The sequence below is a fragment of the Phaenicophaeus curvirostris genome, chromosome 1, assembly GCF_032191515.1.
Source record: "Phaenicophaeus curvirostris isolate KB17595 chromosome 1, BPBGC_Pcur_1.0, whole genome shotgun sequence".
Classification (NCBI taxonomy): Eukaryota; Metazoa; Chordata; class Aves; order Cuculiformes; family Cuculidae; genus Phaenicophaeus; species Phaenicophaeus curvirostris.
Window position 1 is genome coordinate 125,907,924 of NC_091392.1, and position 14,454 is coordinate 125,922,377.

At 39.5% G+C, this 14,454-nt stretch overlaps 1 protein-coding gene across 1 annotated transcript in view; it reads right to left on the reverse strand.

Annotated features, from left to right (window-relative positions):
* The window catches only part of PDK3 (pyruvate dehydrogenase kinase 3), a 54,685-nt gene that overhangs the window by 22,131 nt on the left and 18,100 nt on the right, over positions 1-14,454 (reverse strand). The window contains exon 3 of the mRNA XM_069873711.1: positions 5,924-5,995. Within this exon, the coding sequence (XP_069729812.1) occupies positions 5,924-5,995 (72 nt within the window). The remainder of the gene's footprint in view (positions 1-5,923; positions 5,996-14,454) is intronic.

Sequence of the window (14,454 nt, forward strand, 5' to 3'; positions counted from 1 at the left end):
TTTCTCCCACTCTACACTGCCAGCTCCAAAGGAACACAGGATTCATTTTTAACAGTTTTTTTTAATCATTCTCAGTCTAACCACCAGTTTTGCCTGTGTATGAACAGTTCAGTTGCCTTTCAACACTATTCTGTTGCATAGGAAAGGGGAAGTTTTAAATGCCTAATTCCCCAATCTAAGTATTATTGCAATACAGAACAACTGCTCTCTTATTCATCTTGCTGACTAGCCACCTTAAAATATTTTAATGCTTGAAACGTTTGTAGACTCTTTTGAAAACGTTTGGTAAGTCTTGATTCTGTGTGATATGTAAACACTGAGATCTGATGTTAGTTTTCAAGACAAGACTCCTTGGCCTGGCTGTACACATGTTGCTTTTCTGTTCCAGAGTAACAAGACACTAGTTATTAATAAAAACAGAGCTAAGAAACAATGTCTACAGTCACATCTGAAAGTCAACTTACAACACTTTCTACTAACTGCTATTTACTGACAGCTTTGCTATTTTTTTTTACGTATCTCCACTATCCACAAAATACACAATGTGATGTCTCTGTGCTCCACGAGGGCAAACTGTTCACTGACATCCCACTACCCAAGTGCCTAAATGCACTGAGCATGCTGAAGGGAAAACAAAGGGCTAGAAGATTTATCTGCTACATATCAGCAAATCACAGCTGAAGCTTATTGTGCAAATACACACAATAAAGCCCATTCCATCTTCAAAGATAACTGTGTTCACTCAAGTGTTTCCATCAAGCAGATGCTTTTAAAGGACCAAATGCATGAAGTACATGGGCACATTCAAAGCAGTGGGGCAGAAATCAAGATTGAGGAGATCTATCTCACTCATTCCTTACACACACACACACTCCAAAAGACAAAGCTTTTACTATACACAAACCGTGGGAGACCATATTAAGGAATTTTTAAAATGCTCATGGATTAGCTTGAGCAGAGGGAATACTCCAGAACAGCTCTTAAGATTTTTATTTAGCAATGACTTTTTGTCAAAATTCAGTCATTTTGAAATTCAGAATTCAAAACTATGCTGAATAAATAATGTAGTTGGTTTGACAGATGAGAAATTATTCATATGAAGCTATTTTAGTCAAGTAAGCTTCAGTGGCTTCTGTATAAACAAAAGAATATTTAAGGTGTTAACCACTACTGTGAAATAAATTAAGCCTAGGCTTCTACAAAGACAATTAATGGATGTCACAACACAAGTTATTTTTTAACTCCCTAATGACTGTATATATTACTTTGCTTTGATCTATCATCACAATGCAAGAAAATAAGTCAATATGAAGAGACAGGGAATTTTTGCTATGTCTGTTTTACAGATGGTAATATTTGAAAGACTAAAGACCAGAAAGTGATGAGGAGACTTGAAAAAAAAATTAATCCTTTTTCAATGGCATAGACATGCAATTTCTTTTCTTTTTTTTGATTGGCTGCTTTTTTAAAATGTTGTACTGGCTGGTAGCTGAGATTCACCAGAAAGACACGTACAAGTTCACATGTAGCTACTTCCAAAGTACAAAACTGAAGTAGCATGTCAGGTACTTACTTGAAAGTAACAAAAGGGCACCTTCTTAATCAAGTTTACTCCAATATTTCCTTATTTAAAATTGCTACCAGAATCACTATTTTATTTTAATCTTAGTGCTGCAGAAAGCGAAGTCACTTGGTCACAAAGTTCTGTGTGTGTGTGTTATCTCTAGGCAAACTGTCAGCTTATTACTTCAGTGGCTCTCAGTTCTAGGACATTTCCCTGTGAGAGTGCCACAAAGAGAAAAACCAGTGAAGAAGCTCATGGCTCTAGGGGGTGTGGTAAGTGTTCTTTGGAAGTACATGTGAACAGCATGTTTTACAAACCCTTCAATTTTTGAAAAACCACTTCTGGCTCTGTGTGTTTATCCAGATACATGCTGACACCATGGGGAAATTTCACACCTCTACCAGCTTAAGTCCTCTACTGAGTGCAGACACTTTATCTTAACACTTCTACAATCACATGGCTTGATATACCCGTGGAAAGACTTCCACTTGACTGCTCTGCAGCTTGAAGAAAGATATTTTTGTTACCAAAAATGCAAAAGCAACCCTACCTTTTGGCCTATGCTCATGCCACTGTCAGCAACAGTAATCCTGCAACACTGTAGTAAGTCTTCATAAAATCTGCTAACCAACAGACCATAATAAAGAAACACCTCTGAACCTCTTCATCACAAAAATATCGAGACAAAAAAAAACCTTTAAAGGATTTTGTCTACTAAACATAAAAATATTAACACTCATGAGTGTAGACCTGTCCTCAAATTCACACGCTAAGAGCAGACAGAAGCTGGGTCACTGACAAGCATCAGCATGAACTTAAGTCTCTGTACTTAACTCCCAACTGTTAACTCCCTCTACTGTGCTGGCACTGCTTTGTTAGCCAAGCAGTGCAACAGTTTTGGGACCACAGGGCTGAAATTGAGCAGGTTCTCTGCTAGACCAATTTCCCAATTGACAACACCGCATGACCTCAGACAGCTATGGCAATGCACAGGTAACATCTAAAATCCCACAACACCGATACGTACCACAGTTTCCTCAGAAAGAGAGCCTAAACACTAAGAATATCAGAGCAGGCTCCCCAGATAAAGCAGAGGTAAGACAAATAAACAGGGCCAATTTTATGTTCAACTGGTCAAGTCATTTCACAATTTTGGAAAGCATTCACTGAAGAACTACTGTCAATGTGGATTCAGAACATCTGTGGATACTGAACCTCTTCAAAAGATCATTTAAGTTCCCCTTCTCTCCTGTGTTACTGTTACTCTGGTTAGCTATAACACAAATTCAGCTCAGCTGACACGAAGACTATGAAGGCACTCATTTTATTTCCAAAAATCAACTCCTCTAAAAGTCTTAACATTTTATGAGTACCAGAGGTGGACAACACTTTCAGCTCCATTCTGTATTAAATGATACATGCAATTACAAAAGAACAGAAATGTGTTATATAAATATACATAAAAAGAGATATGAGGTTTTTTTCCCCCACTGAGTAGCAGAAGTTAATTAACTACTTGAGTTCCCTCTGGTCATAAGGCACAAAAGGAGGACAGGGCTAGACAGCAGCAACATGGAATACTGGTCCAAAAGATGAAAAATCTGTTAGATTTGTCTGTAGGCTATTACAAGACAAACAAAGGTGTAGTTAAGAATATTTTTGAAAGAGGTAGATTGCAAAGAAGTAATATTAAAGTAATAGCTAACTACAGCTCAATGTCCAGTCAAGTGCACGGCCTTCAGAAAGTTAGGAATAGATGAAAGGAAAAGAGCAGGAAAGTAAATCTGACTCTCTAATCTTAGGTAGCCTACCCAATACTGTCAAGATGAATAAATTCACTTTTTCATCAGATAACGCGTCTCCTGCTTCTTTTCACAGGCCAAACTCAGTATAAAAGATGACTTACTGTTGAAGTCCCTAGCTGGACTTCACATCAGTAGGCAGCAAAATATTCTCATAATGTCCTTATAATATGCACTTAATTACATGCAATAAAGTCTTAGAAATCTTGCAAGTATTGTAACAAATAATAATACCAAATGAATAAATACTTGGTTCATCATCAAATATTCAGTGTATCATACTAACATAGAGCATCTCAAACAATATTTCCAATTGCCATGAAACAGCATTAAGAATGTCTGTTATCCATATGGCAAAATCAGATAATTCCTTTGATAATTATACAACTATAAACAAACTCTAAAAAAATTCTCAAAGAAACCTGCTCATCACCTTTTTAAAATACATACACATATTGTGATTTGTCTTGAATCTCCAAAGTCCATAAAAAGCTGAAATTCAGTTGCCTAAATACAGAACATCTAAGATAGTACTAGAAGCTATTTAACCACTTTGTTTCCACCTGCACATCCAGGATGTTATTAGGCTTATTAATACCTGGGTTACACTTGCCATGCTCACTTGGATGCCTAGGACAGCTTATGCCATCTCAAAAGGCACACACCTACATTTTGGTAACTTAATCCCACTAAAGTTTCTGTAAGTCAAGCAGTAGGAAAACTTACTGCTAAACCAGTCACAAGCAAAAATTCTTGCCCCACTGATGTACAGGCTGTAAATACAGAACCACAAAATGTAATATGCAGAAGTAGTTGAAAAGTTTATCTAATTCCTCCAGTATAGAATAAGCATGGCTATATCATCACTGAAAGCTATCTAATCTATTCTTAAAAGCTTTTAAAAAAGGATGTTCCACAGCCTTCTGAAATAGTCTTTTTTCCAGTCTTTTCTCACTAATATTAGAATTTGTACTTTTTGCCTTGCGTACAATCTCAACCTTAATAAAAATTAACCATTTTTTAAGTCACAATTTCTTCACTTAGAGCAACCAATCATCCTTTATTAGAGTAACTGGGCTTCTTGCATATTCAGACTTCCAGTGCCTCACACTTCAATCTTTTTGCCAGTCTAAACAAATGCCTTCAGCATTACGCAGAGGTAGAACTATCCAAGTCTCTAATTCTTGTTCCTTTTGCATCAACAACGTCCACATGTGGTTTAATTTCTTAATAGGTAGTTCCCAGAACTGCAGACAGTATTCCAGCTTTGAACTCACACTGAGAAAACACTTTACTCTTGTTCAATAGCACTGCAGTTCATCAGTCAGTCTATAATCTTAATCTCCTTCTACAGTTCCGCCATGTAGGGAGTTTCTGCTGTGTGTATTGCTTGATACTTAAAACTAAAGTGTGAAGAACTCTGATAACACGCCCACAGCCAAAAGAGCATAGCACCTAAATTGGATTGCTTAATAAAACCCTTACTTAGCCTAACTTGGCAGAGCAGCTAAAGTGTCTGAAACTAACTGAAGAGAAAACACCATTTTGGCACAGCACAAGCCACATTTTGCACAGAGCATTTACTGGACTGCAAGATCCCTGGAGGTGTTCAAGGCCAGGTTGGATGGGGCCCTGAGCAGCCTAATCTAGTGGGAGGTGTTCCTGCCCATAGTAGGGTGGCTGGAACTAGAAGATCTTTAAGGTCCCTTCCAACCCAAACTATTCCATGATTCTGTGTCTTCGTAAAGAATTCCTATAAAGAATTTCTTCCACAGCTTAAATAGAAATTCATGTTTTAAAGACAAGCTACTCCAAGAAAACTAATCAATGGAACAAAAAACCTGCAAGAAGTCACGTTTACTGCTATACAGTACAGGGTAACCACAGACCTTGGTGTTAGGGAGGAGGGGTATGGTTTTTTAAGTCTCTGATGCATATTATTGCATCTGTTGTTCTCATTTACATGGGAGGAGATGTTGTTTTTATGCACATTAATTTCAAGGAAACAATCAAATTATAATTTTAATATGATTTTGTTGATAAACATAATAGGCTAAGCTTTCCTTTCTTCTCCAAACATAAGCAGTATTATTCAATGGAGTATGTGAACAGTTATAACTGAAGTCCATTAGAAAAAGCTTTTAGATAAGAACAATGACTGACATATTAAACATCTTCAATCTGAAAAAACTCAAAGCATTAATGTGTTAATGTATGTTACATACAACAGAATACTAAGCTCAATGTACACCAAAATGACATTTTAGGCTTAAGTACTTGATAGGCAAGTATATTCTCACATGCATATTAACTTCTCAATAAAGCCCTGGAATAAGCATTTCATGCCATTTCTTAAATTATCAGACTGTACAAGTACAAAATATATTGCTCAGAAGCACCTAAGACTGCTAGTTTTGTGCTCCAGATTACAATATTGGCCTTTGCTCCACAAATTCTACCATACACAAGTAAGATCACTGTTATCCTATGGTACAAACACACTTGTTTGAGACAGATTATTTTAAAATGAAGCATCACAAGAAAACAAATTACTCACTCATCCAAAACATGAGGATCCTCAGGACTTTTATTTTCATATTCTAAAAGCTCAAGGAAACTCTGCATGTACCTGAAATAAAAAAAAATTAAGAAGGAGTTAAAATACTTGAACCTAAAGATTAAAAAAATTCAAAAGTAATGAAGACTGCGACCTCATCTGAAACAACAGAAGCATAGCACACAGTTCTCTGCAAAGAGAAACAAAGTTGGACACTGCAACAGAGGGAAGGAGAGCAACTACAATACACTACATTGAGTTAAAAAGTATTATTTATGACCTTATAATGCATGATTCAGGAAAATCACTATGTAAATCAAGCTGAAGTCAACAGCAACAAACTCTCCCTTCAGGAAGGTCTGTAATTTCAGACATCTTAGATCATCCCTGGATTTTGATTTCCTGTCCATCCACTTTGTACAGATGTTAGTTTGGTTTTTCATTCATCCTCACACATGAAAACTGATACATAGGTCTAACCAGCTAACACAAGCACAGAGAGAAAAGATAACCATCCAGCTTACATAAGGACAAAGCTAAGCAAGGGACCAAGTCTTTCTTCCTTCCAGTAGCAGCAACCCATTAGATCGGCTCAACAGAATGGTCGATGCATAAGCTCAGTGCCTGAGACTGACCTTACTTACTGAAGCTGGGACAACTTCAAATTACAACAAAACCTCTTTAGCAGCAGCTCTACATTTGGATCAGCTTAAGTAAGCTATCAAACCTCACCCTACATCTTCAAGCCACCACAAAGCTTAAGACAGCACTGCTGTCTATGTGACTCCCTTCAAGAACCATTTGCTGCTACTCCACTCTCCGATCACCTGCAGCCATCACAGGTCACTGCAACATTTCTCCAGGGAGACGGACAATTTGTCACAATTCAGCCCTATTCCTGTGAGAAAGTGGTATTCTTCATGCAGCACTCCTTTCTTGCGAACACATTTCAGAATGAAAAAAAGTCATGTAACTTGACTTAAGTCCACCAGCACTGACAGATTGGACAAGCTCCCTCATGCTGTGTGCTATAGTATAACAAGTAGGCTAAGATCTCCCTTTGTAATCAAATAAATATTTGATGTCTTAATTATTTTTTTGTAGCAAAAGGAAATCAGACAAAATATTTATTTGATTCTACAGAGAAATGCATTCTGCCAAAAAAACACCTGCATAGTGTCCGTGAAGGAATCTTTGGGCTTCCTGGGCTTCCCTTGCTCTGGCAAGTGCCCCTTCACCTCAGCCTAGTGCCTGGCTGCAGCACTTATCATGCCTGCTGCCAAACCGTGTTGACTCTCTCTGTTATCCTCCACGCCCCCAAGTCCACTCTTTACACCCATTTTCATAAAGGCAGCACTAGCCCTTTCTGCCTCCCAGAACACCCAGTACTGCAAGTCAGCTTTCCACAGAAATTCAGAACCACAAGTTTGTTCAGGTTGGAAGAGGTCTCTTGACATCATCTAGTCCAATTTCTGTACTCAAGCAGGGTCAGCTAGAGCAGGTCGTCCAAGACCATGCCCAGTTGAGTTCCAAGTACTTCCACAGATGGAGACTTCATAGCCTCTCTGGGTAACTTTCTTGTTGTGTTTGATGACCCACACCATGAAAAAGTTTTTTTTCTTGTGTTCAGGTGGAATGTCACGTGCTTTAATTTGCATTCATTGCCCCTTGCCCTGAGTACAACTGAGAAAATTCTGGCTTTGTTCCCTCCCATTAGATATTAATACATGTTGATAATATCCACCTCCAGCCACCCAAGCTTTCTCTTCTCCAGAAAAGTTCAGACAGTTTGCTAAATATCTCTAAGGAGATACTTAGGTCTCTCACCTTCTTCCCATATGAAAGATGCTTCAATATATCTGTGTCAAGAAAGAAGTGACAGCTTCTCTCATGGCAAAAGTACTCGGAGGATGTTATTAGGAAGCTGCTCATCCTTATCTGTCATCATATAATATTATTAAAGTTCTGTTTCTGAAGATCCAGACAACCACCATACTTAAACAATTCAGCACGTGCTTTTTACTACAGACCTCCTACCAGATATCTTGAACATGAGCAATCCTACACTGATGCTGAAGATAAAACAGGCACGAGTATTTCTAGTACTGAAGACAGCTGATACCTGACCTTTGTGCTGTATGGATTTCACTGGCTGCCTACCAATACTGACATGCTGTATTGAGACTTATACACCTTTAGCTTACTGGAACACTGGTCCTATGATTGCAGCCCCTGGAATAATCAAATATCACTACTCCTATGTCGCAGGATCAGCATTTTTACTACAGTATGAGGCAGGGGCATGCCAAGTGTTTCTCTCATCTAATGCAGGAAATAATCGTGCAGAAAACTATGTCAGTCAGAGAAAGACTGAAGCAGGTCTTAACCAGAAAAAGGCTGCCAAACAGAGTCACCAGCTTTCAGTGCAACCAGCAGGTGGAACAGCTTCTGAGGTCACTATGCTGCAAGCTCAACACAGCACAAAAGAGGATCCAAGTTTCTGAAAAAAAGGAAAATTACACAAACTAAAGAACAAGCGAATGTGTCCTAAAGTAATTTCTCTTTCATCTCTGTAGTGATTGAGAAACTATGGAAAAAGGCAGTGTTTTTCCTTTAGAATTATCAACAATACTTGGATGTCTCTTTCTAATTCCATAGTAAATTGATATTTCTTACAAGTCAAGTTCATTAGCAAAAACACTGCATCCACAAAGCTAGAGGCCCCAGCTCAGAGAAAAGCTTATTAACTTCAAATCTAAGTTACTCAAATTTCTTCCAACACTTCTACTACTTCTTTCAATACCTTGACTATATGAAACTACAAAAAAGCAACTTTACATCAAATGAATTTAACCCACTGTCCGATGCCTACCACTGTATGTCACCCAACCTGGGATGCTGTAATATCTGGTATATTGTCCCAAGTCTCTAAACAGAAACTCAGAGCTTCAAATGCTTTTTCTTTTACCCAATCATGCTTTCAATTTTTTTACGCAAAATTCATCTACTACCCAGTAGACAGTAGCATTAGATTTCTAGAGGGCAGACTTTGAACTCTTCAGAAGGCTGGTTGGCAAAGTCTCATGGGAGACAGTACTTAAGGGCAAGGGAGCCCATGAGGGCTGGGAGCTCTTCAAAAAGGAAATCCTAGCAGCTCAGGAGAAAGCCATCCCCATGTTCTGGAAAAAAAGCCAGCAGGGGAGAAAGCCAGCTTGGTTGAATAGAGAGATCTTGAGGGATATCAAGAAGAAGAGAAATGTTTATGGGCTCTGGAAGAGGGGACAGGCCTCTTGGGTGGACTACAGGAGGGAAGTGAGATTGTGTAGAGAAAAAATGAGAAGGGCTAAGGCTCAGCTAGAAATCAGATTGGCCAAGTCTGTGAAAGATAACAAAAAATCCTTCTATAAACATATAAATAATAAAAGGAGGACTAGGGAGACCATACAGTCCCTATTGGACACAGAAGGAACAACAGTGACAGGGGATGAGGAAAAGGCTGAGGTACTTAATCCCTTCTTTGCCTCAGTCTTTAATTGTAAAGAAAGTCGTTCCATCTGTGTACAAACCCAGGAGCTAGAGGAGCAAAATGAGGCTCCCATGATCCAAGAGGAGGTGGTCAGAGCCTTGCTAGCCTGACTAGACACTCACAAGTCTATGGGGCCAGATGGGATTCATCCAAGGGTATTGAAGGAGCTGGTGGATGTGCTGGCCAAGCCCCTTTCCATTATCTTCCAACAGTCCTGGAAGACTGGGGAAGTCCCACTGGACTGGAGGCTGGCTGATGTTGTGCCCATCTACAAGAAGGGCCGCAGGGAGGACCCAGGAAACTACAGGCCTGTCAGTCTGACCTCAGTGCCAGGGAAAGTCATGGAACAGGTGATCTTGAGTGCTATCATGAAGCACATGCAAGAGAACTTGGTGATCAGGCCCAGTCAACACGGGTTCACAAAAGGCAGGTCTTGCCAAACTAACCTGATCACCTTCTATGACAAAGTGACTCGGCTGCTGGATGAGGGAAAGGCTGTGGATGTGGTCTTCCTGGACTTCAGCAAAGCCTTTGACACAGTTTCTCACAGCATTCTGCTTGAGAAACTGTCAGCCTCTGGCCTGGACAGGTGCACACTCTCCTGGGTGGAAAACTGGTGGGATGGCCGGGCCCAGAGAGTGGTGGGAAATGGTGTGAAATCCAGCTGGAGGCCAGTGACAAGTGGGGTTCCCCAGGGCTCAGGGCTGGGTCCAGCCCTGTTCAATGTCTTCATCAATGACCTGGATGAAGGCATCGAGTGCACCCTTAGCAAGTTTGCAGATGACACTAAGCTGGGTGGAAGTGTCGATCTGCTGGAGGGTAGGGAGGCTCTGCAAAGGGATCTGAACAGGCTGGACCGCTGGGCTGAGTCCAAAGGCATGAGGTTTAACAAGGCCAAGTGCCAGGTCCTGCACTTGGGGCACAACAACCCTAAGCAGTGCTACAGACTAGGAGAAGTCTGTCTAGAAAGCTGCCTGGAGGAGAGGGACCTGGGGGTGTTGGTTGACAGCCGACTGAACATGAGCCAGCAGTGTGCCCAGGTGGCCAAGAAGGCCAGTGGCATCTTGGCTTGTATCAGAAATGGTGTGACCAGCAGGTCCAGGGAGGTTATTCTCCCTCTGTACTCGGCACTGGTGAGACCGCTCCTCGAATCCTGTGATCAGTTCTGGGCCCCTCACCACAAGAAGGATGTTGAGGCTCTGGAGTGAGTCCAGAGAAGAGCGATGAAGCTGGTGAAGGGGCTGGAGAACAGGCCTTACGAGGAACGGCTGAGAGAGCTGGGGTTGTTTAGCCTGGAGAAGAGGAGGCTGAGGGAAGACCTCATTGCTCTCTATAACTACCTGAAAGGAGGTTGTGGAGAGGAGGGTGCTGGCCTCTTCTCCCAAGTGACAGGGGACAGGACAAGAGGGAATGGCCTCAAGCTCCGCCAGGGGAGATTTAGGCTGGACATTAGGAAAGAGTTTTTCACAGAAAGGGTCATTGGGCACTGGAACAGGCCGCCCAGGGAGGTGGTTGAGTCACCTTCCCTGGAGGTGTTTAAGGCACGGGTGGACGAGGCACTGAGGGTTATGGTTTAGTGTTTGATAGGAATGGTTGGACTCGATGATCCGGTGGGTCTCTTCCAACCTGGTTATTCTAGGATTCTATGATTCCACCCTCACCCCCCAACAGCTCAAAACTAAAGAACTTAAGTAAAATCTTGTTTAAAAGGAAGTTTATAACTCTAGTTAGCTGTAATAAATAATTTAACACATTAACTTAACCAACACCAATGCTACAATCTGCCTAGTGGTGAGCAGTCAGCAACGCAGTTTACTCCTGTAATAGCTAGCGTGTTTAAAAAAGTTCCTTCCTCTATCACACAATTCATCTATTTCCTTGAATATTCTTTTGATTTGAACTATAGGCGCAGATATGAATAAATGAAAGCAAGAAAAAAAAAGCAAGACCTTGGGATGTTTTAAACACACTTCACACACAACGACTAGCCAGCTAGCATAAAGGAGAAAAGTATCAAATAATGGATGACTTGCTGTATTATTAGTAAATGAATACAACTATAGAGGACACAAATCTACCAAAAAAACCCCACCAAAACCCAGCACAAACCAAAAAAAAAAGAGAATGTCAGTTTTATTTTGCTATCTTCAGAAAGTCATGAAAAGGAGAAATCAAAGCCTATGACCTTCAAATCTGTTGTCTTTCTGCACTAAAATTCCTTGGACAAGCTCCTTGGTTTCAAACAGCCATTAGCCTTGTTCATTTGTTAATTACTGCCAGGTACATTGAATTCTTGTTAGTCTGCCAAATGTACCGATTTTAGAATGGCAGACTTCATACATGACATCACCGTGAACACCCACAATGTCAATTCCAGATTTTCTTTTTTTTTTTTTTTAAAAAAAAAAAAACTTACAAGCTACTTTGCTTTTCCCCCTATTTGCATTTGACTAAGACTTTCCTTTAGAACCTCTCTAACACCAAAGCACTGAAAAGATAAAATTGATTTCCATGGTAACACAATCTTGTTAGCATAGTCCAAATGTAAAAAATAGAAGCAAAAAAATTATTAATCCCCAAACTGTAATGATTCCTCTAATGGGTCTTTAAAAGGTGATAAATGGAAATTTATAGCCTTTTCTAGGGAACAGTGGAGAAATTTGGTCAAGGTTAATAAAAATGTGAATTTTAGACATGACCAAGTAGCATACTGTGCAACGCTTGCATTCACTTTAGATATTTCACAAGCTTTGACCTTACATGTTGTAAGATTTTATTGTAACTATGCTCCCTTATCACATCACATTAGTGATATCTTTTATTATGCAACTCTGCCACACGTTCAATACCCCACCAGCAGTGCACTTTAGCTACAGAGTGCTCTGAGAGCTGGCCTAAAAAAGGCCCACTTCTTTGGAACGATGAAGCTGACCATTAACTTTTTGAAAATAAGCTGCTGATCCCTTCTGCGCTAGCAGTTGTTTTGTCTGTTACTTGGAATCCCCACAGCTCACAGCCAGAACATATTAACCCTGTTATTAATTTGATTCGCTTTATTCCTCCCCTTGCTACTCTATGCAAAATATACACATAAACTAAGTTACAAACTCAAACTGAGACAATGTTTTGCACAGACTGAAACGCAAAACTATTTTTTTTGTTGTCCATAGTTCACTCTGTGGCTAATGCCAGCTTTATTCAGAAAAGCATAGCCGAGTAGCACAAAGGAAGGACAGGCTGTCTTGCCCGTCCTCACTACTGCACACATCAGGCTAAGGAACTTGGGAAGGAAGACGAAAAAAAATCCACCTCTCCTGACAGCAATCAAGCAATCGGTTGAAAATAAAAATTATTAGGCAGCACAGCGCAGTCAACAAGCATGGTCCAGGAAGCAAAGGGCCTACAGCACGGACATGAAGATGGATTAGTGAACCTAGAGAACAGAGCTTGCCTGCAGCAGGGAACACATTCTCCAACGTGACAAGACAAGCTTCCTTCCCAAGGGATCTATTAGGGACTAGGAAATAAATGTAATCCAGAATGTCACTGCCTGGCTTGACAGAGAACTGATGGAAAAGGATCCATGCTGTACAATAGGCAGGGTTAATTTATTTCCTTACTCCATCAAAACTAATTTACATCTATTTACAGAGTTACCTTACTCTAATTTAGAAGTTAAATAAAACCTACTTCAAAGATTAGGAGTTTTTTCTATTTTTTGGCATGTAAGGAATAGATTGGGAACTCACATTCTCTGGATAATTTGGAGTCTCACCAAAAGTACATAAAAACCTAAGTTTCTAGTGCAAAAGCAGTAGTGTAAAATAATAATAAATATGCTGGTGATTACATAAATCACTGAAAATTAGCAGACGAACAGATTAAGGCAAAAAGTAAACTCTGTACTTATAGAAAATGCACATCAGATTTTTTGTGTACATATTGATAAATTGTCAAGCTTCATAAAGCTACAGCATAATTGAAAAATAATAAATCAAGAAACTTGACCTAAAAAGAAAAATAAATTCTTTCTTGAAGCATCAAATAAGTTTGTCAAGAAGAGATTCCTTCATTTTACAAGGTCACAAAAGAACCAGAAAACTTAAATTTGTGTTTATTTATTCTACTGCATAAAATTCAGAAATCTCTCTCTAGATATGTCTAAACTTTAGGCTAAAAATTCATAAAAGTGATTCAAGACCTGCTATCAGCATAGCTGCATAACGCTCAAGGTCATTCACACTGAAGTTAATAAAACTGTTTGTTTTGGTCTTTTTAAAAGCTAACTGATACAGTAAATATTGCCCACGGCTCCTCATCAGTACATCACTAGGACCTATAATTTACAGGTAAATGTTTAAAAAACAATTGGAACCCTCTAAATAGAAAAATAGAAACTACGCTCTTTAAAATTTCACATTAGCTATAATCAGGAAGAAAACATATTACAGTTACTTTTGTTACTTCTGACATAAGATCATAGAAATATTGCTACATAATCTCAGCAAAGACTTTCCTTTTCACAGGAACTGTTACTTAACTGAGAATCAAAATCGAATGTTCTGATTTCAAACTTCCATCTCTGGGTTGGACATCCAATTGAACTACTTCATTATGTTGAAGTTTGATAATCTGGCCTGTTTAACAGAAAACTATCAGTCTATGGCTGAAAGTGTAAATCACATTATCATAAAATATACAATTTGGACAAGTATCTTACAGTCATAATCTATTCTAATAAGCTACAGATTCCTCCCTAACACCTCCCGTGCAAATCAGTAGTATCTGTTGTAGACATGTCATCCCATGAGTCCTCAAACCACTAAGCAAAAAGGAGGCATTCACTCTAAATGCTCATTTGATTCTTTCACCAGAAATGATCCAAACGTTGCTTAACTCTGTATTAGCAGAGCAGAAGCGAACGTCACAGAACATATAACTGGACTAGAAGAACTATGCTGTAGAGTCACCACAGAAAAATTATTTCCTTTTCTTCATTCACCCA